At 39.6% G+C, this 23,120-nt stretch overlaps 1 protein-coding gene across 2 annotated transcripts; it reads left to right on the top strand.

Moving 5' to 3' along the window:
* The first annotated feature begins 80 nt into the window (after positions 1-80).
* ALKBH3 (alkB homolog 3, alpha-ketoglutarate dependent dioxygenase) lies at positions 81-21,279 on the top strand. 2 transcript variants are annotated; one of them, XM_068945555.1, is made up of 9 exons: positions 81-211; positions 2,496-2,608; positions 3,723-3,757; positions 5,740-5,787; positions 7,481-7,584; positions 8,820-8,908; positions 11,335-11,544; positions 20,214-20,312; positions 20,847-21,279. In XM_068945555.1, exons 1-9 carry the CDS (start codon positions 142-144, stop codon positions 20,931-20,933), a joined length of 855 nt encoding a protein of 284 aa, XP_068801656.1. In that variant the 5' UTR covers positions 81-141; the 3' UTR covers positions 20,934-21,279. The 2 variants fall into 2 exon arrangements, with proteins under 2 accessions (XP_068801656.1, XP_068801657.1); XM_068945556.1 differs by lacking the exon at positions 81-211 and adding an exon at positions 449-622.
* The last annotated feature ends 1,841 nt before the right edge of the window (positions 21,280-23,120 follow it).

Here is a 23,120-nt window from a genome sequence, read left to right on the forward strand (position 1 = left end):
AACCCCCGGCGCGGGCCGGGCGGCGCCGGCGGCCGCGGAGCGGGAGGGGAGGGGGGGGGGGTGCGGCGGGCGCTTCCGGGGCGGGGAGCGGGCGGCAGTGCCGGCGGCGGCCCTTCCCCTCCGTGCTGCCGCCGCGGCGCCATGGCGGAGAAGCGGCGGCGGGCGCGGGTGCAGGGCGGCTGGGCCGGCGCCCCGGCCGGCCGGCTGGCAGGCAAGGCCCGGGCCGGGGCCGCGAGGGGCAGGGGCGGGTGCGCGGCGGCGGTTTAACGGCTTTTGTGGCGCCAGGCCCGGGCGAGCCCGGGTACCCGGCGCCGGCTCTGTCGGGGGGGGGGGGGGGGAAGGTTTTTATTGCTGTCTGTAGATGTCAAACAACAGCTAACGTGGGGGGGGGGGTCAGAAAAATCTCTGAATCTTGAAGCATGCTGGCGAGTTGTCATCGCTTCCTTAGCCGAGCGGGACAGCAGGCAGGAGCGGAGCCACGGCGGTAGGTCCAAGAGGAGCAGGACTTGCCGGCTGGCTGCTTTTGCCGTCTGTGCAGCGTGGCGTAGAGCACGAGACCTGTGATCTGGAGCGTTGGTCCAGCGTTTCCAGATAGCTAAGTTCAAACGTTCAAATCTAGTTTGTAAGTAAAACTTTTACATTTGGTATATTGTAAGAGTTTCAGACGCAGAGCATAGGTTAAGCTACTTATGTAGACGTGTATTTAACACGTGAGTGTACCATCCCTCCTGGGTTTGGACAGATGGAGGCAAGTAGAATTTGGTTGAACCAACTTCAGTAATAGCTTTTATATATATATATATATATATATTTTTTTTTAACTCATGACCCTTATATAAATTCCTTTATCATTTCGCTATTAAAAACATTGCAAAATGCAGATCATCGCAGTTGGAGGAGCTAGAGTTAACATCACTGTTTTGCACGGTGCTTAAACCAAAAAAATCCAGAGGCAGGGGATTGCTGTGCAGGGCTCTAGTCACACACAAAGGACTCGTTTACTCTGCGCAGATGGACAGAGAACCCGGTTCCAATTGCAGAGTGAAAATATCAGATTTCTTTGAAAATTGAGTGTTCTAGGCTAACTGAGTTGTTTTGTCCTGAAAAACGTTAGCCTAACTAGGTTGACTCTTGTAGGTAGCCAGGAACTGTGGTATCACAGGTGGAAATATTCCATAACAGGGTTTCTTGTTTTAAATATGAAACTCAGTTTATGACTTTTCCCACCTTTTGAACCCCTCGGAATGAAGATTTTACTTTGCCTCTACTTTAGGCTGGTATTTTTAATCCTGTTTGCGTGCATGCGTTTAAAATAAATAAATAAATAAATAAAACCAGAGAACCAGCAACATAGTCTTAAGTGTTATGCCTGAGCTACTCGCGTACTTGCTCCCTGGTTTCAAAATCTTGTTTTAATGAAGGTAATTTGTTTATCTTTTTGTTTCCCTAAAAATTTGCAGAGGGAAGCAGTTTAGGTGCTTGGGAAAATTTCTAATGGCACATGATAGATGTTTGTGATAGAGTTGAAAGGTTCTAGATTTCATCCTTTCTGATGAAAGCGTGGTAAGGAGAGACCACCGTAAGGACAAAAGTCACAGAGTGCTAAGGAACCTCCTGTAATAGCCAAGTCAGTCCCTGTTATTAGAGATGAACAAGTTATATAATCTCTTTCATAAAATTGGTGAAACTTCAAACAAGATGGATTATTAGAAGGAACCAGAAATTAGAGTAGGTTTTGCAGATTAATTTGTTAAATTTGGCGAGGCACTTAAATAACATGACGATGCAGAGTTTCATGACCATTGCTGCTAAATTTGGTTTGGGTTTGGAGGGCATGCTGACAACAACGCATTGGTCCACACCTGGAAAAAGGGAGATAAAAAGAAGGAAGACTAGGCGTACGTCTCTTGGAAAATAGAGTATGTGCGTATATATGAAGTGCGTAAGTCTTGTTTTCAGTTTTGCAAATTTAATAGTGCCTTAACCTATAATGCTTTTGTACTGTAAACACATCTGTTTCCTGGGTATTCCTCATATAGAATCATAATATTCCCTAATGCAGTTACACACATTTATTTTTACTCATTTTTTAATGATGAATTTAAACTCTGTCCCTTCTTCCTTTAGTGTTTTTAACTTACTGTAAGCTAACATAAGGCAGTGCCTTTCTTTATGATAAACCTCTCCATTTGATGAGAATGAATTTAAAAGCCCTTCTCGTTTTTGCTTGTCTACGAATAACAAATATAAAAAAATTCTTATTTCAGGTTCTGCACAATTTTAACTGTTACGTAGTGTAGATCTGGCTCTTCCCTGAAATTTCTGCCAAGCGGAGGGGAGTTTTTCAAAAGCAAAGGATGATTACATAAGTTCTTCCAAACATAGATACTGGAATTTCCTTACGCTGATATTCTAACTTGGCCCTTTTGTATGATCCTGCTATTTCATGTGTCTTGTCTTTTTTTTTTTTTTTTCCCCCCTCTCCATTGCTTTAGCACCTACAGCACCTATGACCAGGAACCCTACCCCTGCAGGCACCAGGCAGGCCTGGATGAGAAAAGATCAGATTCCCGCTCAGAAGCAATTTGTCTTTGAAAAGCCGTCTGAGGTAAAAACTTAAATGGTTATTAGTTGAAGCTCATCTTTTATTACACTATGAATGATAAACTGAAAAATTACCTGGCTTTGACACTATAGTCATGTTTTTAATGCTTAAAAACAAATTAAAAACTCAGCTGAGTTAGATAGTTAGTGGTAGAGCTCAGAGCTCTATCTTTGCCTCAGTTGGGAAATCAGTCTTATTTGTGACAGGGGAAGAGAGTGGCATTTGTTTTCTAGACTTTCCTTTATGGCCTGTCAGCAGATTGAAGTGTATTGTGCTCTTTGGCAGTGGGAAGGCAGTTTCTTGCTTTGGAAAAAATCATGAGCAGTTCTTTCCAAGTCAGGAGCATTTGAAATACTATCTTCTTGGCTTTGTAGGCTGGAGAAGTTTGGGGAAGATTCTCTTTTGCCTTTGGCAGAGCCCTGTCATCCAGGTGATATTATATTCTGACCTTCTTGTGTGGTCTTGGTACCTCCTTGCTCTCAGCACTTAGCTGAGGTCAGAGAGGAGGAGCATAAACCCCTGAGACAACCAGAATGATAATCCAGGCGGGACCCAACGTTTTCTTTCTGTTGCAGTGAAAAAGATTAAGCTACTGTCTCTTACAAAGCATAGCGATCTCTAGCAATGCAGTCAATTTAAGACAGACTGGACAGCAGGAGCTGCTAGTTTTGTGTTTTGCTTGATGTCCAAGACTTGAATTGTTCATTCTTCCTTCTATGATTGCTCTAGACTTTTAATTCTGTATGTGAGGACAGGCATTTTTTGGTTGCAACTGAAAAACAGCAGGTATTGTAATAATGAGAATAATTTAGAAATGAATTCCCTTTAGGGGGCAATTGATAGTTAAATTCTGCCTGGAGTGATAGTTGTATGAATGTTTCTGACTGGGCTTGTCACTGCTTCAGACCTGTCAAGAAGTGTGTCGTTCTCGCTGACGCTTCAGTGCTGGCTGTGGTTGAATCACAAAGCCTGTTCTGCCTGGAGTGGAACTGGGACCAGCTTCTGAACTGTTCAGCTATCTGGAGTCACCAGAGATGGCGATTAGCTCTGTTTAACTAGAGCATGCCAGGTACTTAAAGGTTTAGTTTTCACTGTGTATTATCTTGTTGCCTTTCAGGTGGAACGCAAAGTTCCTGAAGCGGGTGTGATAGAGTGAGTATATTGCTGCCTTAACTGTTATCTTGTGTTTTTTCAGTCCTACCAGTCAGTGGCAATGGGCTTAAAAGGGTTCCTTCTTCATTTGTAGCTGTCATACTTTTTGGGAAGAAATGTCAATACAAAATGTGGTGTCTGGACTTTCAGCCCTTTTATCCTCAACTGATTTTAAAATCAGAGTTCGTATCTATCTTAGTAGTTTGTGCGGCTTTCTGGCTGTATAAGCCAGGAAGAGAGAACACTTGGGCGTTCTAGGACAAAAAATCTGCAGATATGTCTCCTTTGGCTAGACGTGAACATTTCCCTAGAATAATCTCTGTGTTATCAATACTGGAAATTACTTACTGTTGTCTAGGAGTATAGCTGGTATGGCAGCACTTTGAAGAATCAGAAAATCACTTACTAGGAGTTAGTAAGTGTCATAGTGAAGTTACATATTCATAAGCTGTAGCTTTGTGTTGAAATAATGATCTTCTCAGAACAAACTTGGCATGATATGTGACAAGGTGTGGTGGTATATGATGAAGTTAAAGATCTTGAAAAGTAACTTGAGTTTGGTCATCTCAGAGGCTTCTTACTAAGTGGTACCCTAAGATGCAAATGAGAGATCTAACTCTTGAGTCTCATTTGCCTTCTCTTTTTACTTTGGGGGATCTGGAGTTAGTTTTTTGTAGCTACTTCAGATATGCTAGATGGGTGTTGGTGCAAAGTAGGCTTTCAGATATGATGTTCAGCTGCCGTTGCACCAGTAGTGTGGAAGCGAACAGTTCATTAAGTAAAACCATTTTTGTGAGAGGTGCTTCTATTAAGATTCGTGAAAAAAATATCACTGGAAATAGTAACAGAACACTGCAGAAGCGCTTACAGATTGTAGCAAGTATTATGTTTTAACTTTCCATTTTGGTTTGAGTGATAAAGCTCTATGTTCTTTGTTTATTATTTATTATTAGTAGTAATAACATAGTATTTAAGTAAATTCAGGGTGTTAAAAAGTATTCTGAAAGTTCACTGACCTTTCTTTTGTTCCACTTACCAATTAAAAAAAATGCAGAAGCAAAACCCCGGTGCTATTCTAGTCACCATGATATGCTGTAGGCAGTTCGATGTGATTTGTGCTCTGAGTCCGTGCGCAGCATGGCAGAGATCACAGAAGTTCCTGTTTGTTCATCTTTCTTAAATACTGCACAGCATAAAATACAGTTTGTAATCTCTTGAGTTGGGGAAGTCTTTGAGGGTGGAACAAAGCTGGTGGGTGATAAATTACCGTATCGTTCTAGGTAGAAAGAGTAGTGTAAAGTTAGAAGCTAGCGTAGGAAAAAAAGAGACAGCAGGTCAGCCAAGCAGTTAGTGTAAGCATAAATAATGCTTCACAATAGTGCCACCTGTAACAGAGGGAAGAACTGTTTACCCCCTGTATCAGCTACAGTAGTTAAAATTTGTTCACGTACCTGTAATTTGGTTTATCTGTGTCTCACAACCTGATGCACACTTTGTAGTGTTAGCAGAATGATGGTACCTGTCTTCTGACTAAAAGCTGTAGGTTTTGCCTCTTCAGTTAAACTCATGTTCTAGGCATACCTATAAATGCAAACATAACGTATTGTACAGAGTGTAGTCTTCATAGTTGTTGCTTTTAGATTACTAAAGACATCTCTCAGTTACTTATCTCAGGAGCACTAAAACTATATTTTGAGCCTTTGATGAAGAGAGAGCGAGAGAGAGAGGCAGGAAGTACACATGAGCTCATTTGCTTCTGCACTTTCCCTTGCTGCCTTACTCTGACCTCTGACTGTCTCTTCAGAACATTGTTGCTTCCCTCTAGTAGTGCAAAGCTTTTTTCTTTTTTGTTTCTTTTTTTCTTTTTTTAAAGACAGCTTTCCCTGATGCAGGCTTGCAGCAATTCAAGCCCAGCTGCTCAGCTGCAAGATCATCTCTTGTTATTTGTTCATCTGATGGCTATTTCTTTTCTACATCCTCAGCAAACCTGGTGTGTATGAGCTGAGTACATTGCCAACAGGCGTTTCTAGGTAAGTGGATTACACTTGTTGTTTGCTCCTGCAATGATCCTTGGCATTCCAAAAGCTAGTGTCCACAGAGTGTTCTGAATCTAGCAGACATGTGTTGTCCCTCCCTCTTGTATGTTATGTTTAGAGTAAATCTGGAAGTGCTTTGAGTATCAGGTAGCAGAGACTTACATAGTTCTGAGCAGCACAGAAGAGGACAACAATGAACCTGTTTAACAATTAGTGCACACTACCTCCAGTGTTTTTGCCAGGAATAAGGAAAAGGGGCTATGTCCATTTTGTGTGAAGCTCCAGCGTAAGTTGCTTCTTCTAATTTGGATAAGTATTCCTGTGTTAGCAAGTGCACGATGTGTTTTGTACAGTTAAGAGCTACCATGACTTTTAGATGTAAATTAGGCTTGTTTTAAATTAATTATAATCTAACAAAACTATTTAAAATTAGGCAAATGAGTTGTCCCTTTTGCAAAATGCAAATGTTAAAATATTACATCTTCAGGACACTTCAAAACAAAACCTACTAATTCTGCAGTTCTTACTAAGAAAAATGTATTTTATTTCACCTTGCTGACTTAGCTGCAATGTTGATACTAATCATTTTTTCCTGAATTTAGTAGATTTTTATCAATATTGTAAAAAATGCCAAGGAAATAATAACTTGTACAATTATTTTAAAGTTTGCCTCTTGATTCTTTTGAAACTGTGAGGCAATCCTAATTTACCAATCTGAAAAGTAAAACTTTTGACCAGTTAGGAGAAGAGAAATGATAGACAGCTGCCTCAGTTATTCTCCCTTTCCAGAGTTGGTATTTTCATCTGAATTTCAGGATTGTGTGTGTATAGTATGTTGCTAGAATATACACATTCCCTGAAAGTTAATAATCAAATTTTGCATCTCTTAACTATTCTTAATTGGATTTCTTTAGGGTGTTGAGTACTCATCTCACAGATGTTGAGTACATCTCACAAACTGCATTCCTACTCTGCAGCCCAACACTGTGGCCACAATTTTTGGATGCTGCTTATTACAGTCTGCATATTTTGTTTGTATATCCATTTTATATTTAGAAGAACTGAAAAGGGCGAGGACATGGAACAGGAAAAGTCAAATACTCTAGGGTTCTTGACTTGGAAAGGAGATGATAGGATGCCGATAGTGTTAAAGGGCTGTTAAATACCAAGTGGCATGGAGATGGTGAATAAAGGATGATTATTTACTTATGTGGATTATCATACCATAATTAGGGGTATGAAAATAACTTTTTGGATGGGAAGTTAAAAACAAATGTAAGGATGCTGGTTTTTGCGCAGTGCATAGCTGATTGTGGGACTCATGGATATTGTTGATGTCATGGCTTTTATAGTTCAAAAAGCAATTAGACATATTTAGTGAGGAGGAAGACCCATCAAGAGATGTTAGCATAGTTTCTGCTTCAATACGTCTTTAGTTCTTAAATTACTGGAAGAGTGTTACTCAAGTATTTATTATACTGTTGTTGCTGCCTTCTGTTCTTCCCTCAGCAACCTCGTCTGACTGCGCTCAGAAACAGGTTGCTGGGCTCACGTGACTTTTGGGCTGATGCACTGCAGCTTTATTATCTCCTTTGGGGATCCAGGAAATCAGAATATTTTATCAAAGTCTGTATGGAAGTGGATATTCCTTCCTTCCTTTTCTTTATCTGTAGCTCTTCTCCCTTAGGATTCATTTGATTCCTGGCTTTATTGACTCAGAACAAGCAGACTGGATGTTTGAACAACTCCTCCAAGACATACCCTGGGGTCAGAGGACTCACATCAGGCAGGGTAAGGGTGTGCGGACTAGCTCTCCAGGTTATTTCCACGTTATTTCTGCACCACAGAATCTATGCACTGTCTACCACTGTTTTCCGTTTTACATACAGCCACTCCCTCATGTGTTTTCTTCCCGGTTTTCCATGCATATTTGCGGAGTGGTGCTGCCCATTTTTCAAATCTGTATCACCATGTTCCCATTGCTAATTATATCAGATCTTTCCAAATTCAAGTGAAAATTGGCTGCATTTCTTAAAAATCTTTGATTACCTCTTCTGTCATCTCTCTGGATCTTTTTCCTACTGTTTTCTGTCTACTCCATCTCTTCATACTGTCTCCCAGTGATGCTGTTCTTTGAGGTTCTTGTCACTGGAAATATTTTTTGCCTCTCTCGCTTAAAATCTCAGAAGAGCATGTTTCTTTACCCTTGTCTTTGCTTATTAGTTCCACTGCATGGTAAATGAAGAGATTGCTATTCCGGATTTGTTCACTAAGGGGCACCTGTTATAGACAAATCGCTCTTCTAGTCAGGAACAGGTATAAGATAATATATTGGAATAGTTACCAGACAAGGGCGGAAAATTTTTTTCAACATCTGTATTTGCTGGGTTGTGATAAAAGTAATATGTAATGGAGCATGTTACCTATCAAACATGAGAAATGGCTACCCAGACGCTCTTTTCAGAAGCTGAAAATACTTGTACTTGATATTTTTATTATACCACAGAGCATACGCATATTTGGCAAAATCTTACCTGTCTGGCCTTGCTGTGTTCTGCTTCTGTAACGTCCCGTTGGTGTTGCAGTCCTTTCCGCTTCATCCTTTCTAGTGAATGTTCCTTGCAAATTATGCTAGTTTATTGAGCACTGGGACCAGGAGAATATAAAGCAACCTAGAATTATAAGTGAAATTTCAGTTTCATTTTGCATCTCTAACTCGTCCAGTGCCTGCCCTATTAGCCACAGGGATGAGGAAACTGGTGTGGTTGCAAGATTCCTGCAAGACAATCCCTTGTGTAGAAACTCTAGAGCAGAGCACAAGGCCTGCTTTTGAATAATGTCATTCCTTCAGTAGAGGTCTTTATGCAAGGTTGAGGGCCTTTAAGGGGGCCACTTCTTAACTGTAGGTGAGTGGACTGTCCCTTTTTGAGTGGTTTTGATTAAATTTATTGAAGAATTGCATCTTTCTGTTTTCAAGCCACTTGATAAGACAACTGAGAAAGTCTTACTGTTTTTATTTTTTTAAGAGGTATCCTTTGAGGAGCCAAGACTTACCTCCTGGTATGGGGAACTTCCTTACACATACTCCAGGTTGACAATGCAGCCAAACCCTCACGTATGTATATGTTTACAGTTTTCTGTTACTGCAATATACAAAGAAACCCTTTACAAAGGGGCTTCTGAGAGACAAAAATACTCTCTATCCTCTATTTCTCTGTAGAATTTCTATCTGAATTTCCTTTTTTCCATCAGCAACAGATGCTGGTGGAATGGGATGGATGCTAGTGGAATGTGCTTTATAAAATAAGCGTTGCAAGTAGATTTATTAGGTGGAGCATGATCTAGTGGTTAACAAGGACAGGGCGTTATCACTATGGAGTTTGGTTCTCTGCTGTTGGGTCACTGTAGTTTTGACAAAACTCTTTAATTGTTCTGTGTGACTTATTCTATGTATCTTTATATTGGAGATTGCAGTGCGCACAGTCATGCTGCCTTTTTTATTGTATACAAACAATAATATCAATTACTAAAAAGTTTCCTTTTCAGAAACATTTAAAGTAATATTGCTTTACTGAGAATTTAGGCATTTTGTTGATTCCAGTGTGAACGTGATGGAATTCACAGACATGACCTGCCTGTTCGGCAACTCCAGATTATAGCATGTTATTTCCCACGCTATTTTGGAAGGGTTAGAAACCTTCCTTCGAAGTGACTTGATGTTTTGTTCATGTTCAGTCAATCTTTCTGGCTTCCAGTCTGTTGGCCTGTCTCTTGGTATTGCTTTGTTTGGAATTTCCATGGCAGTAGACTGGGATGTCCTGAACCCAGGACATAAATTAAGTGTGACTAGTGAAGGCTGGATAGCATGAGACAGAAGTGTCCCGAGTCCCAGAGCTGCTGCCTACACCTCCTAGCAAAGCTCAGTTTGGGAGAAGTGGGAAGGCACGATGAAACAAGAAGAGTTGTGAAGATTTTATAGTCTCAAAAATACTGTAGTTGGAAGCCTGCAGAATTTTTGGTGGAAAAATAAAGCCATTGCTGCTCAGAGGTTGGCTGGAATCGATATCCCCTAAATTCACAGTTGCAATCCAGTTTGCATAAAGTTCAGAGTTAGCACTTATTGGGCCACCGACTTTTTTTCCCTCATCATTTTCATCATACAAGGGCGAAATCAGTCACACAGGTTGATCTAGTCTTTTATCTCTTTTTTGGGAGGAGGAAACTCAAGCAGAAAGTGAGATGCAATGGCAAACCCACATAGCTGGAAACTAGCCCTGCCACTGTCTAGAAACTGCCTATAGATCAATATATGAATAGACTGCCTGCAGACACCCTGATATTTTACTCTGCTTTGTAGGCGGGAGTTTCTGCAGTCTAGAAGAAACAGTAGATGGCATAAAGAGCACAATCCTTACTTGTAGAATAGGTTTATATCACATAAAAATATGCTAAAGGGAAAGCAAATGTAATTTACTGTACAGCTTGGCCAAAACCAGTTATCTGCCCTGAACATTTGATCTGCAGTAGTAATTAGCTTTTTGCTCCCCTCCCGCCCTCCCCTTTTTTCTTTATTTGGTAAGAGGAGGTGTGATGGTAGTAACACTGCTAAGTATAATCTAGTGCTAATGCTTAAAAGAATTTTGGTATTAGAAAAATGCTTCCTTGTAAGCAGTGATGTAGTTGGTAATGTACTAATGTTTCATGACAAAATGACTTCAGTTGCTGCAGGTTTATAACGTTAAATAATGATTCACTTGACCGAGTTATAATACAATGTGCATAGCTGCCACTGATTATGGACAGAGCAATGTGTTACCAAAGGAAAGGATGAGATTCAGATCCTGCATCATTCATTTTATGAATCACTGAAAATTTAAAATGTTGGAGTCAAAACCTAAAGACGTGATGAGTTGGGCTGAGCAAGCTGTACTAATAGAGCTGGGAACAGGGGCCTATGTTGTGACAGTGTTAGGCCACCTGTTGTCTCTTATTCTGTGGCAACAATTGCAGGCAATTCAGTGTATCATTGAGTCACTGATTCCTACTTTATGGATGCATTGTGCCCACCAGCAATGGCTAAGATAACTCTGATGTTAGCAGACCCAGGTGTTAAACTCCTGTATGTTGGCCAGGAGATCAAAAAAACAGGTATGCCTAGAAGTAGTAGTACAGTTTTTGTCCCAGTTAAGAAGTCCCGGTGTTTATCCATGGTCAGTTCAAGCAGCTATTACTCTATCTACTTCATCACTTTTCAATTAATTGGGGTAGCCTGCCATGTTAGTATGAAAGGCAGCTGGCTTCATATCTTGAAGAGATGATTTAGTATTGAGCCGTAGGTAACAGGAGCATGTTTAGCAGAAAGCCTGTTCCTCAGCTTTGCTAAAAATATAATCAAAAGTGTTCAGAGGCTTCCAGTTTATTGTGGTGAAAGCGTAGTATGTTTTGCTTCTTACCTACTAGTAGTTTTACCCTTGTCCTGATGTTGTCCTCTGCTGGTAAGCCTTCATTATGTTTATCCTATTTCTGCTGTGCTGATTACAGTGGCATCCTCTGCTGACTATGTTAAAGGAACGCATTGAAGATTTCACCGGCTATACCTTCAACTCTCTGCTCTGCAACCTCTACCGAAATGAGAAGGATAGCGTTGACTGGCACAGTGATGATGAACCAGCACTGGGAAAAAATCCTATCATTGCCTCGCTCAGCTTTGGTGCTACCCGGACTTTTGAGATGAGGAAGAAACCCTCTCCTGTGAGTGTTCATATCACAGCGAGAGAGTCTCATAATCACTAATACATGTAGTATTTTTGCTGTGACTAGAGAACTTAATTACTAAAAGTGTGTAAATAATGTTAGTAATTAATGAAAACACACCATAAGTTCTGTGAATTAAGCACTGGAACCAAACTACCTATTTTACGGAATGTAACATCTTCAGGTTTGGAAGGAAACAGCTGTATAATAATGTGCAGCAATGTAATGTTGCAGTGAAATTACAATCCGAGGATTCTTCTGCCAGAATAAGGAATAAGGCCTTTCCAGCTAGTTAAAGCAAAATGAGTGATATTCATGGTGAGTACTGCAAAGGACCCTGAACAGAATTAGGAGGGGGCTTTCACTGTGTAAGTGAACGCAGAGTTGCTGTCCTGTTCTTAAGATCAGTCACTGCATAGTGTATGTGGGATGAAGAGAAGCTCTGACTGTTCCTTAGTGCTATTTGCGTTCTGGCTTGTGTATGTTAGGACTGAGAGACGGTGTATTTTCCCTAAAGTACAGGCTGTTGTGGCACCCTTGTAGGGATGTGTGGAACATCCTTTCAGGAATTAGCTGTTTATTCAGCAGAGAATACTCTGGCTAGATAAAATGCTGTTTTAGGGAATGCTACGTTATAAGCAAGCTTAACACTTCAATCTTGCAACTCGTGATTATCCAAGCAGGGTATCTGGCTGTGGATGTCTTTTTTGCATGTCTTCTGTTATGTGGTGGTACTGTGAATTTCAATTGAGAGACACTTTTTTTTTTTTTTTTTAAACTATCTATGTATATATGTGTAGTTTGAAAAGCTGGGATCATTGAGAGGTTTGTCTAGTTATGTTGCTATTTACTCTGAACAAACTGATATAGAAAACAAATGTGTAGATTATCAACCTACTATAAAAATGCCTGTGCACTGAGGTAATGAAATTTGCCCATGAAGAGTTACCTTAGATCACCTAGTTGTGAACAGCAAAGGTCACAACTTGAATCCGAAAGGTAAATAATTCTTTTTATTTTTTTAAAACCACTTCTTCCCTTCTTAGTTTGTAAATTCTTTGTGGCTTGAGGTGAGTTTTATCCTGTGGTCCCTGAGCACGTGAGATCCAGTAACCAGTGTTTTGTATCAGTGGGCATAGCATGAGTAAGTATCTGTGACGCTGTAATGATAGCTAAATGTCAGCGGGAAAGTTCATTCCTGTGGGAAGCTGTCAGTGGTACTTGGATTCATTTCTAGAGGTGCATGTGTTCCCTCTGGATGGATCAGAATTAAGGCCACTGGGATTTCAGTACAAACTTTGCCCTCTCCCTCTAACAGTAGAACCTAATTCTTGAGCGAGATGCCTATTTGCTCTGCTTTCTATTTCCTGAAAACAAACCCACTATAAGCAAAGGGAGAAATTCAGTCTCTGCCTTTAGTAATTGGCCACCTTCCTTGACCTGTACTGCATGATTTCTTCCTTTTTCTTTCTGAGGCGGATGATTTTCTACAGAGATACTTGTCAAGCTGCCCTCAGTATCTCTTACCTAATATTTCTGACCAACTGAGTCTTGTTAAACATGAAGTGTGTTCCTTTTGCAAGTGTGACATACCTGTTTCTAAGGTATGATCACCATGTGCAGAGTGATCTTTGAACAAGTTGCTATTAACTGTATCCTGTGCCTGAAGGGAACTTGTACTTAATTATACAGCACATGCTAGATATTCTTTGCACATTGCAAAAGCCTGCAATTTCCCTGAGGGCATCCTATGAACTAGAAGCTCTGCGAAGTGGGAGTTAAGGAGATTCTGATGGAAATTACAACCTTTCAGGCTGTACCACCAAAGAAGCAATTTTCAGTCTATTGCAATATAGCATTCTTGTTTTCTTTAAGACAAAGTAAATGATGATTGTACATATTTGAAGTTACAGGAATAGGAATGTAGTTTAGGGACTGGGGATTCAGATTAACAGTCATCACAGGTGTTCGGGCTCTCTAGTGTGTAATATGCCAGTTTTAGTGCATCAGGTTTTCCAGAGTTAGTCTTCACAGAGGAAGGAAAGGGGACTAAGAACTTTTTCTCTCAAAATCCAGCTTCTCTGATGGCCAAAGCTCTAAAAATTTAGATTTGAGAGTTCTGAAGGCCTTCATGTCTCTATATGTGTTCTTCTAAGTCCTTTCAAGTATTTTAAGATGAAAGGTGCCATGAAAATACAAGATGATAAATGTTGTAGTAGAGGCTCATCATGGATGAGTGGTACAGGGTAAAAAAAAAATTCAGCGACTGTCTGTGTTTGATCAGGTTCTGGATACAAAACAACATGTACAACTGGTCAGATAACATCCTGTAGAGCTATTGAGGAATACTAGATTGAAGTTTTAAAGACTGCAGTTTACATTAGTAACCATGCAAATATTTACCATATTGTGTCTTGAAATGTGCATCAACTTATTAGGGATTAAAATGCCTGTTTTTTCTGAGAAAACCGCAAGGGAGACCAGTGCTGACTACTTTGGGGAGCGTGTGTATGAGGTTTTGACGTTGGTCTGGTAGGAAGTTGACTCTTATTCAGTTTGTGTGGGCCACTCTGTCACAAAAGGAAGCTATTTTATTTTCCTTTCCTTGCATGTTTCTTTGTAGCAAAAAAGGAGGAAGAAACCTTAGGTGCCAGTGGTTTTTTCCCTTGTAAATTTTTCCAGAGTGAGGGGGAGGAAGGGTTCAGTATTCTGCTGGATTTCTTTTTGGTGACTACTGTACTGGGTGTGCAAGTGTGCCTTATGTACTGGTATGGATGGTAAAGGATTTCAGAGACATGCATAGCCTATTTGCATCCCCAGCACAAGCATCCCTTATAGCTTGGCAGCAATAATTCCTACGTGGATTTAACCCAATGCATGTAAAACCACAACAGATGTATTTCAGGAGCAAATCTCCACCTGGAATTGCTAGGGAGACTTCTCATGGAGATTAACGTGATGCTAGAAACTTTTACTTTACCCACGGACGTCTATTTGAACGTCCTTTCTTCTAAATACTGCCTTTTCAGTTTGTGGGCACTGAAACCAGCAGGTGGCTGCTTTGTTTTGGAGTTGTTTCATACACGGTCCACACAGGATCTATTGGTTTAGGCGACAAATCCTCTCGTGCTTTCTGGCAGCATACCTGTCACCTCTCTATCGCTGTGTCCTCTTCCTATTTTCCACAAGGCCTCTGTTTTATATGGCTTAATTTTTCCACTCTAGGGTAACTGATTTCCCTGTGTTAGAAGGGTCTTTCTGAAAGAGTCTTACTACCATTTGTGCGGCTGCTTATCGCTGTTTAACTCAGTGAGACAGTGCCAGCTTCTCTGATTAGCCTCTTTGGGAAACTGAGTGTCAAATCTTAGTTAAAGGGTAAGGGGCTAGATCTGCTGTTTCAATAAGCTCTGGTGTCCTGCTGGGAGCTGTCCTGTAGCAGAGGTCCGTGTGCCCTAAGGATTAGTTTGGAGCGATTGCCCAGCTAACTGCAGTGTGAACTGTGAATGGAGCTAAAGACAGTTGTCAGGTTGCTGTTCCTCCATCAGTAACCAAGGAAACCAATGGATTCTGCAGGGCGGGAGCGTTTCGTTTGTATTTTAGATAATAGCAGGATGTTCATGGTGTTCTCAGAATCAGCCTTCATATGCGTCTGTCCTTCAAATGAAACACTAAAATAAGGTCCTTTTCTTCTGTCCTTGGGTAGCTGTTCCAACAGAAGTTAAAGATCTCCTAGTACTTTTGAACAAGAGTAGAAAAATAACCTGTGGTGTCCTAAAAGGCATAATCCAAGAACATGGAGATGTACGGAGCGCAGTAGAAAGGCCAGGATCTGGACAAGGAGGGTTGAACTTTTTAGATTGGCATGAAGGAGACTTGAGGCAGCAGCGGCTGCAGAGGAGGAGGCTTTGTCCATCAATATTGGCAGGACTTGAGCAGCTATAAAAAGTAGAGAGGAAGATGCAGGTGCCTTAGAGCTACCACACTTCACTGTTATGTGCACTTACAGTCCGCAAGGCCAGCTGCGGAAAGACTAAGGGAGTTTGAAGGCAGCAGGGCAAGTCGGTTGTGAGAGGAAAGGGCAATATGACTGTATGCGCAGGAAGGCAGATAACCATTCTTACTGAATCCATAAAGGAGAGAGCTGTAGTGAGGATTTCATCAGTGGTGAGAGGAAACAGGTAATAATGCAAAGGAACTGATAGATGAGACCACTCTGGGGGGGTGTTATAACGGGTGTTTTCATAATTAACGATAGAGGAGTAAATGGGGAAAAAAAAGATGCAAGCAATATGGGAGTCTGAAGAATGAGATATGTAGCTTTGTAAGGATAATTCTTTTGGCCAAGGTAATAGGTAAAGCAGAAGACCAGAAGTCAGCACTCTCAAGCTGGGCTACTGACTTTAGCTTTGGCAAATGATTTTTTCACCATTTGCATCGATAACTGCATTATTATTTATATGTTCTTATACGGCATGTTTCCATTTACTTTTCTTTATAAGATGCTTCCACACTGTCCAGGGCCTGTTTCTTACTATTATCTCAAACTTGTAGGAGACTTATGAAACTTAAGTAATTGATATAGGTTGAAGAGGTATATTGTGCTATAGCAACTATTTGATGAGGATGTGGCATGAATATGAAACAAGACTTTTGGGAACAGATTTTAATTCCACTGAATGAGTTCAATCATGTATCTAAGTGTTCAAACAAACTGAGGCTATGGTTACCAGCAGTAAATGCTTCTTGTAGGTGTGAGTAAAATTTATAGCTCTTTGTTCTTTCTTACCTTCTTGATTTTTTGATGCTATTTTAAGAAAATAGTTGACGAAGCCTAGGAATATTTTTAAATATTATATTCACTGCTTCCCATCAACTAAAGCTGAGCTTTCCTGACTTATTAACCGTAGTTACTTGAGTGAGAATAAAAAAGAATAAAAAATGTTTTAACCAGGTTACTTGAACAGTATATAATTTGGATTGTATTAATTGTGCAACTCAAAATTATTAGAGCTGTAAAATTCTAGTAAACCAAGAAGCAGATTAGTAACTTTACTAGGCCTTTATTTTGGAAGCAGCTGGCTTTGTAATATGTACACAGAGTTACCAAGTGACTGTATAAAAGTTACCTCATGCATTTTGTTCCATGTTTGTTATCAGTATTTATTTATTTACCTCTTTAGAAATCAGGAATAATTTTCCTTCATAAACTTGAATTCTGAAACCCATCTGAGCTTCTCATATGTCTAATGTCAGCTCTGGAGATAAAGGTTCTGAAATGAGGATTTGGTGGGCAGTGTAAGTAATTGCATGTGAGATAAAATCTTTTTGTGTCTAACTTTACTTGCTCTGAATAACCAATGGATATGGAAATATCTTTTTCTGAGTTAACCTGAGCTCAGAGATGTGCCATTTAAAATGGATGGAAACTGCTGGTTTTGCCTTAGAAAAGCCATTATGTAAAAGGATGGTTTCTCCTAAATCATGTTTCTCAGAAGATTCATTTCAATCAAGATGAACAAGAGACAAAGAATTCACTGTTGTCTGGCCGCAGAATGAAATGATTTAATCGTGAAATCAAAAACAATCACGCAATGGTATTTCTCTGCTCTTTGTCAGAAGTCATGTTTATGATACCTATTTTTGAAATTTTCTGCTAGTTTCCTCTGCAGTTTAAGAAAACATTTTTGGCACTACCTCTAATAGAGCAAGAAACATAGCTAACGATTCCAGAAACTTTGAAATATGTTTTGCAAGTGGGCATCGTCTTTACCAAGAGAATATTAGCCATGATCCTGAGTCTCCTCAGCGCTCACTGATTTCAAAGGTTTAGCAGTATATGAGTAACCTCATTCTGTCATTCAGTGATTAATATCTAGTCCTGGACATGAACAGAAAGTGGCAAAGGTGCTAAGTCAATTATATCAAGTGGTGCTTTTTAGTATTGGGAATTGATTTGACTCCAACCAAACCAAACTCATTTACATTTTAGAGAATTTGTACTGTATTCTTTCTACCTCCTGTCTTTGATTTTCCTCCTTTCCCTGCAATAAGGATTGTTCTTTCCCAATTTCTTTTTTTTTTTTTAGTCCAAGACATAATTTTCTCAGTAGTTGAGACTTTTCCTCATTATTTTGAGTGTTCCATGCAGCCTTGCAGCAGTTCATGTCTTTAAAAAAAGAGTCGATGTCTTTAAAAAGACAAACGTGTATCAGCTTGGGCCATTCCAGAATTAAGGTTCAAGGAAGCTAGTTCAGATTTTTGCAAATGTGAGTTTTTCTAAAAGCAGCAAAACATGGTGGGTCAGAGCTGTTAGGTGTTCTTAATGGCTCTCAAAATATCATGTCTGCCTTCTATGACTGCTTACGTTTTTCTTCTGCCTGTCCTGTCTATGCATTGCACTCTTAGTTTTACTGAATAACTCAACATAGAGATAAAGCCTGGGATCTTGTAACCTTTGCTTCAGCTTCAGAAACTTGGAGCTTTTGTCAGTATTGAGGTAACTATACCCCCTGCCTCAAGCTGGGTTAAAGCTTACTGTGGTGATTCCATTTTCCGAGCCTCAGTTGTTCCATACTGTTTCCAGCTTCTTTGGCATCTGCTTCTGTTACAAGTGACACGAGTAAGGTTTCATTTTATGTGACAAAGATGACATGCCACTCTGGTAGTAAGAGATTTTGTTTAATTCAGTCTGGAGTAGTTGCTGTCTAAGCTGGTTCTGAAATAATTGAGCATTGCTTCCTCCCAAACGTTCAGCAAGTACAATTTTAGGAGTAAAACAACCAAGAAACTGGAAGAGAAGGTACTGCTTCACTAATAATTAAAAATAAAAATAAATTAGAGGAAAAAACATGTGAAGCCTCTGTTCAGTACCTGTCTGTAAGTTTTATGGTCCTTTACAATGATGCTGTCATGGTTTAGAAACCTCTAAGATCTGGCCTAATTATGTTTTTTTTACCTGTTCATTGTACCTCTATATTTCTGGCTTTTCTTTTGTGAACAAATAACTGATTTGGTGATCTCTTTTAAAAAAAAAAAAAAAAAAAGGTGCAAAAACAAATTTGCATTCATTATATGTAATATACTCAGAACAGGGTTAACCCTGTACATGTACAGCCCAGCGCTTGAGAACAAGTGCTTGTCGTACTCCTTTTCACTGGAGGACATTTATCATGCAGTTTGCAATTTCAGGCTGTTTGTGGCTTTCCATAAATTAAAAATAAAAGATCCCTTGAGTCCCCTCCTCTTAAAGACTAACTAAAATATTTTTTCGAAGTCTGTTCTCCCAACTCTTTCCCCCTGCCCCCATCCCCAATGTTTTATAGCTGATTTTCCACTCGAAACTTCCTCATTTCAGAATTTTGTTTTCCACTCTTACTAGACAGCTTACAAAGCTGGCAATAGAGATCTATAAAAGGCAAAACAAATGCTTTCATTCTGTATTTGGAAAAATACTGGTTTTCCAGTATTTTAATACTAGTGAAATAATCAAAATGCCTACACTAAGTAGCCAAGATGTTAAATGGAAGTTGCCCAAAGTAAACATTTTATTTTCTGCAGTCTTAAATGAACTATACCTAAGAACCTGAAGAGCTGAAGAGCCATAATACTGTTTAGCAAGTCCTGGAATATTGCGAAGACTGGGAAAAAGTTAATGTGCTGACATTTTCTTTAAAAAAAAAAAAAAAAAAAAGAAGGGAGGGGAGAGGATAAGTAGACCCTGATTCACTACCTGTTTAATTGGGTGGTTTATTATCAGCTCAAGTCATGTTTGTTCCCAGATTGAAAAGAAAAATAGCTGTTGAAGGCTAAAATCAGAAAATATTAAAGGAGTATATACAGCGTTAATACCCGACCATATGGCTTTTTCATGAGGAGATGATTACTCTCCTGACTGATAGAGAGAACTGTGTTGGCATAATAGATTTCTCTAAGCCACTTGATTCAGCAATGTGCATCAGTCTGATTTAAAATTGGAAGGGATACTGTAGAGAAATAGTAACTATTTACTCTGTGCGGCACCTGTGAAACCAATACGGCAGTGTGTAACATCCAGTCATGGTAGTTTTACTTTAAAAATGTTGTAGATGATCTGAAGGCTTAAAGAAAGTTTTGCAAATGATTTGTGTCTTTTAGTTTAGCAGTCTGTTTTGCTTAACAATGGCAAAGCTTAAGGAACTTGCTTTACTAGGAAAAGGAGAGTTTTTGATCAGAGTTTTTCTTTATCCAGCAGAAAATAGTATACAAAATGTAATGTCTGGAACCTGAAACAAGACACATTCAGAATAGAAAGAAGACACATTTTTCATGAGGTAGTTGACCATTGGAATAATGGTTATTATTGCAGAATGTCTTCACACAGAACTGTTCAAGAGTGACTATGTTTCTGAAATATTCGCTATCTCGGTCCAGAATTTTGCACTAAGTTTGGGAACTAGTTGTTGAACTTTGTCCGTGTATTGCAGTCAATGAGATGCAATGGCTTCTTTCATCCTTTACATGCTCAGCTCCTGAAATCTTTGTGAAATATGGTTGCAGACAGGTTTAGTTAAGACTTCTTGTCTAACTAGTTTCTTTCTTTCCCCTCCCAATATTTTAAGCTCTGCTAAAGAGGACTGATTTTCTAGCAAATGCAATTGCCCACTTCTGTTTCTAATGTTTCTTTTTAGGAAGAGAATGGAGACTATACTTACGTAGAAAGACTACGAATCCCCCTTGATCATGGGACTCTACTGATGATGGAAGGAGCTACCCAGGCAGATTGGCAGGTAAGAATTCCTTGGCACTGTTTATGTGCTTTACTTGCAGTGCAGTCTTCTAAAAACACACAAGGCACTCCCACAGAGACATGGGATGTTCTGCTTGCAGTAATACAGTATTTCACAACACCTTGATACTGCTAGTCACTTCAGAATTTCAAAGCACTTACAAAAACAATGGATTTTCATTCAGTACTAATTGATATGATAGGAATTACCTCATATGCAGATGTTCCAACCTTTTTTAAGTTCAGCAGTGAAGGTTTCAGCCTGCATCTGAAAGAGCAAAAGCACGTTAGGAACTGGAAACGTAAAAAGTTGCAGCTTCATTTAACAGCCCTACAGAAATCTACGAAGACCTTTTGTTTTCAATGGCCCTGAGCAGTTGAAACGTGAATTTTTTGCCTTACCTTAATGTTTAGAAAAGTTAATTAAAATCCTATGACAGGAAATGAAGTTACAAGGTTTTTTATGTTGTGTGATTTACCTGTGTTTTAAATACTCAAACTCATGTTTTTGTTTTTTTCATACTGTCACTTACAGCATCGAGTACCTAAGGAGTATCATTCCAGGGATGCGCGGATAAACCTGACATTCAGGATCATTTACCCAGAATCTGAGGGAATTTGAAGTTGAAGAGGGCCTATTTTGTGCACTGTTGGATATAAACCCGCAACTGATCCAGAGCCGCAGATTTGCTACAAATTCAAAGGAAGCCTTACAGAAACAGAGTTCTGCCAAATATCCGATGGAGAAAAGAATGGATGTCATGAAGATCTTTGACAATCAGAAGCTTACTGTGTTGTATGGACAGTGGTGTTTTGCCTTCAGAAATGATATGGTATTAGATGATGGTAAATCACGGACTTCAATTTTGAGAATGAGTAATGATCAATCTTGCAAGAACACAAAACACCTGAAACTACAGAAACACCTGAAATTAAAGATCTGAGAGATACCAACTGGAGCAGAAAGATTTGAGTGAGCAGTTATTTTTGCACCTCCCCTTGTCTTCCCTTTCTTCGCTAATAGTAGTTTATTTTCCAAGTAAAGACAAGACAGTAAAGCCAGCTGCATGTGTGCTATGTGTATAGAAATGAGAAAACTGCACTTCATGATGGTCTCTAAGTATTAATAACTGCACCAAGAACTAACGCCTTGCTTTTCATTTGTAGGTTGCAAAGCCTTTTCCAACAAAGGAGTCAGTTTTGCTATTTATATAATTACTTGAATTATCCTAGTGTCTAGTAGAACAGAGGATCAAGGCTTCCCTCCGCTGTACACTCTGCAGTGAGACTTTCTCCTAACTATTTATCCATGCAGGCAGGACAGACAAGGACAAGGAAGAGAAACTCCTCAGCCAGGTCTTATCAGTCAAGTCTGGGTTGCCCGTTGCTTGAATATTAACAGTCTTCTATCCCCGCTGTTTTAGAATTGTCATAGACAGGAAAATAGATACAAAGAGATCCAAAACATTGCTTTCAGAATTCATTAATAGATTTTAAATTTCTTTTTGTGTATTTCTTTTAAGCACAATTAAGCTGTGGCTTCCAGTGCTGTCAGGTGGGACAAGGCGGCTTATGCTGCCAGATTAGACACCTGGAAGAATTGTCTCAAAGATTTGGGCCTAATTTAGTGTAATCACACAGTAAGTCAGTGCCAGTCTGGTGCTACTACCAAAACATTGCTCCTAGGTCAATTTATGTAGTATTAAAGAATGTTATTCTGAAGGATATCTCTTAAACTTTTGCTTATACAGAGAAGCAATCAACAGCTGAGATGCAATTCTAGATTGCCTTGCTGGAATTCTTCAAGTTTGCCTGATGTAGATGTCTTACCTGTTGTCGAAGCAGTGAGCTGGTGATTGCTATCTCCATGGAAAATCATATGTGCTATCTACATGGTTAAGTTCTCACTACAGTTAACAAGCATCCTTTATATTGGACCAAAACATAGGTTTGGTATGTGTTCACTTTTTGCCTACAGTAGGACCTGAGCGCACACACACATTCTGTGCCTTGTAACACATCAGCATTGTGGAGCAAGGTAAATTTCCTCTCTAATATAAGAGTAAGTTGACGCTTAGAAAAAGTCTATCTTAGCCAGTATTTGCTGTAGATTAAAATAGTTACTTGATAAGGACAGTCAAATTGTTAATACTCTTCTCTGCCTATGTTTTAATGTTATTGATGACCTAAAGGAAAGACTGTTGAGTCATTTTAATCCTTGTATTCTAAAACTGGGCAGAATCATTCCCTTTTGTGTATCGAACAAATCTAATAGCAGCTTGTCTACCTAAAGCACCATACAACCTTTGAAAGAGCTTATTCTTCTACAGTGAATGAATATCGTTAGGAAACATACTTCATTAAATAATAATGTCTTTGCTTTAAACCTCGTTCCTATAGAAATACATTTTTAGAATATGTTTCTGTAATGCCTTGTGTTTGAAGCTAAGATCCTGGCCCTGTAATGTATCTCCTGAGAATTAGTGTTGAAGTAGGAAGGCATTTTGCATTTTCTCTCTTTGGATACCTGGTGCTTTGTACCAGGTCGCTGTATATTTGCCCAAGTATGGCACTCCTTAGGGTGTTTTCACTTAACCAAGGGGCAGTGCTGATTCCTTTGTGTTCTATCAAGACAACATTTTAGCCTTGATTGGTTCATACGAGCTACATGTAGCACATTTAAGAAGTCGCATACACTGCTGCAGTCTGTGAGGGGGAAGAACAAGAGAGGCTTTGACATGCTGTGCTAAGAGCAGTCATTCTGCAACAGGGAGTAGGAGATGGGGGCTTGTGGGACCCTTTTAAACTC

The sequence above is a fragment of the Struthio camelus genome, chromosome 5 (assembly GCF_040807025.1).
Source record: "Struthio camelus isolate bStrCam1 chromosome 5, bStrCam1.hap1, whole genome shotgun sequence".
Taxonomy (NCBI): domain Eukaryota; kingdom Metazoa; phylum Chordata; class Aves; order Struthioniformes; family Struthionidae; genus Struthio; species Struthio camelus.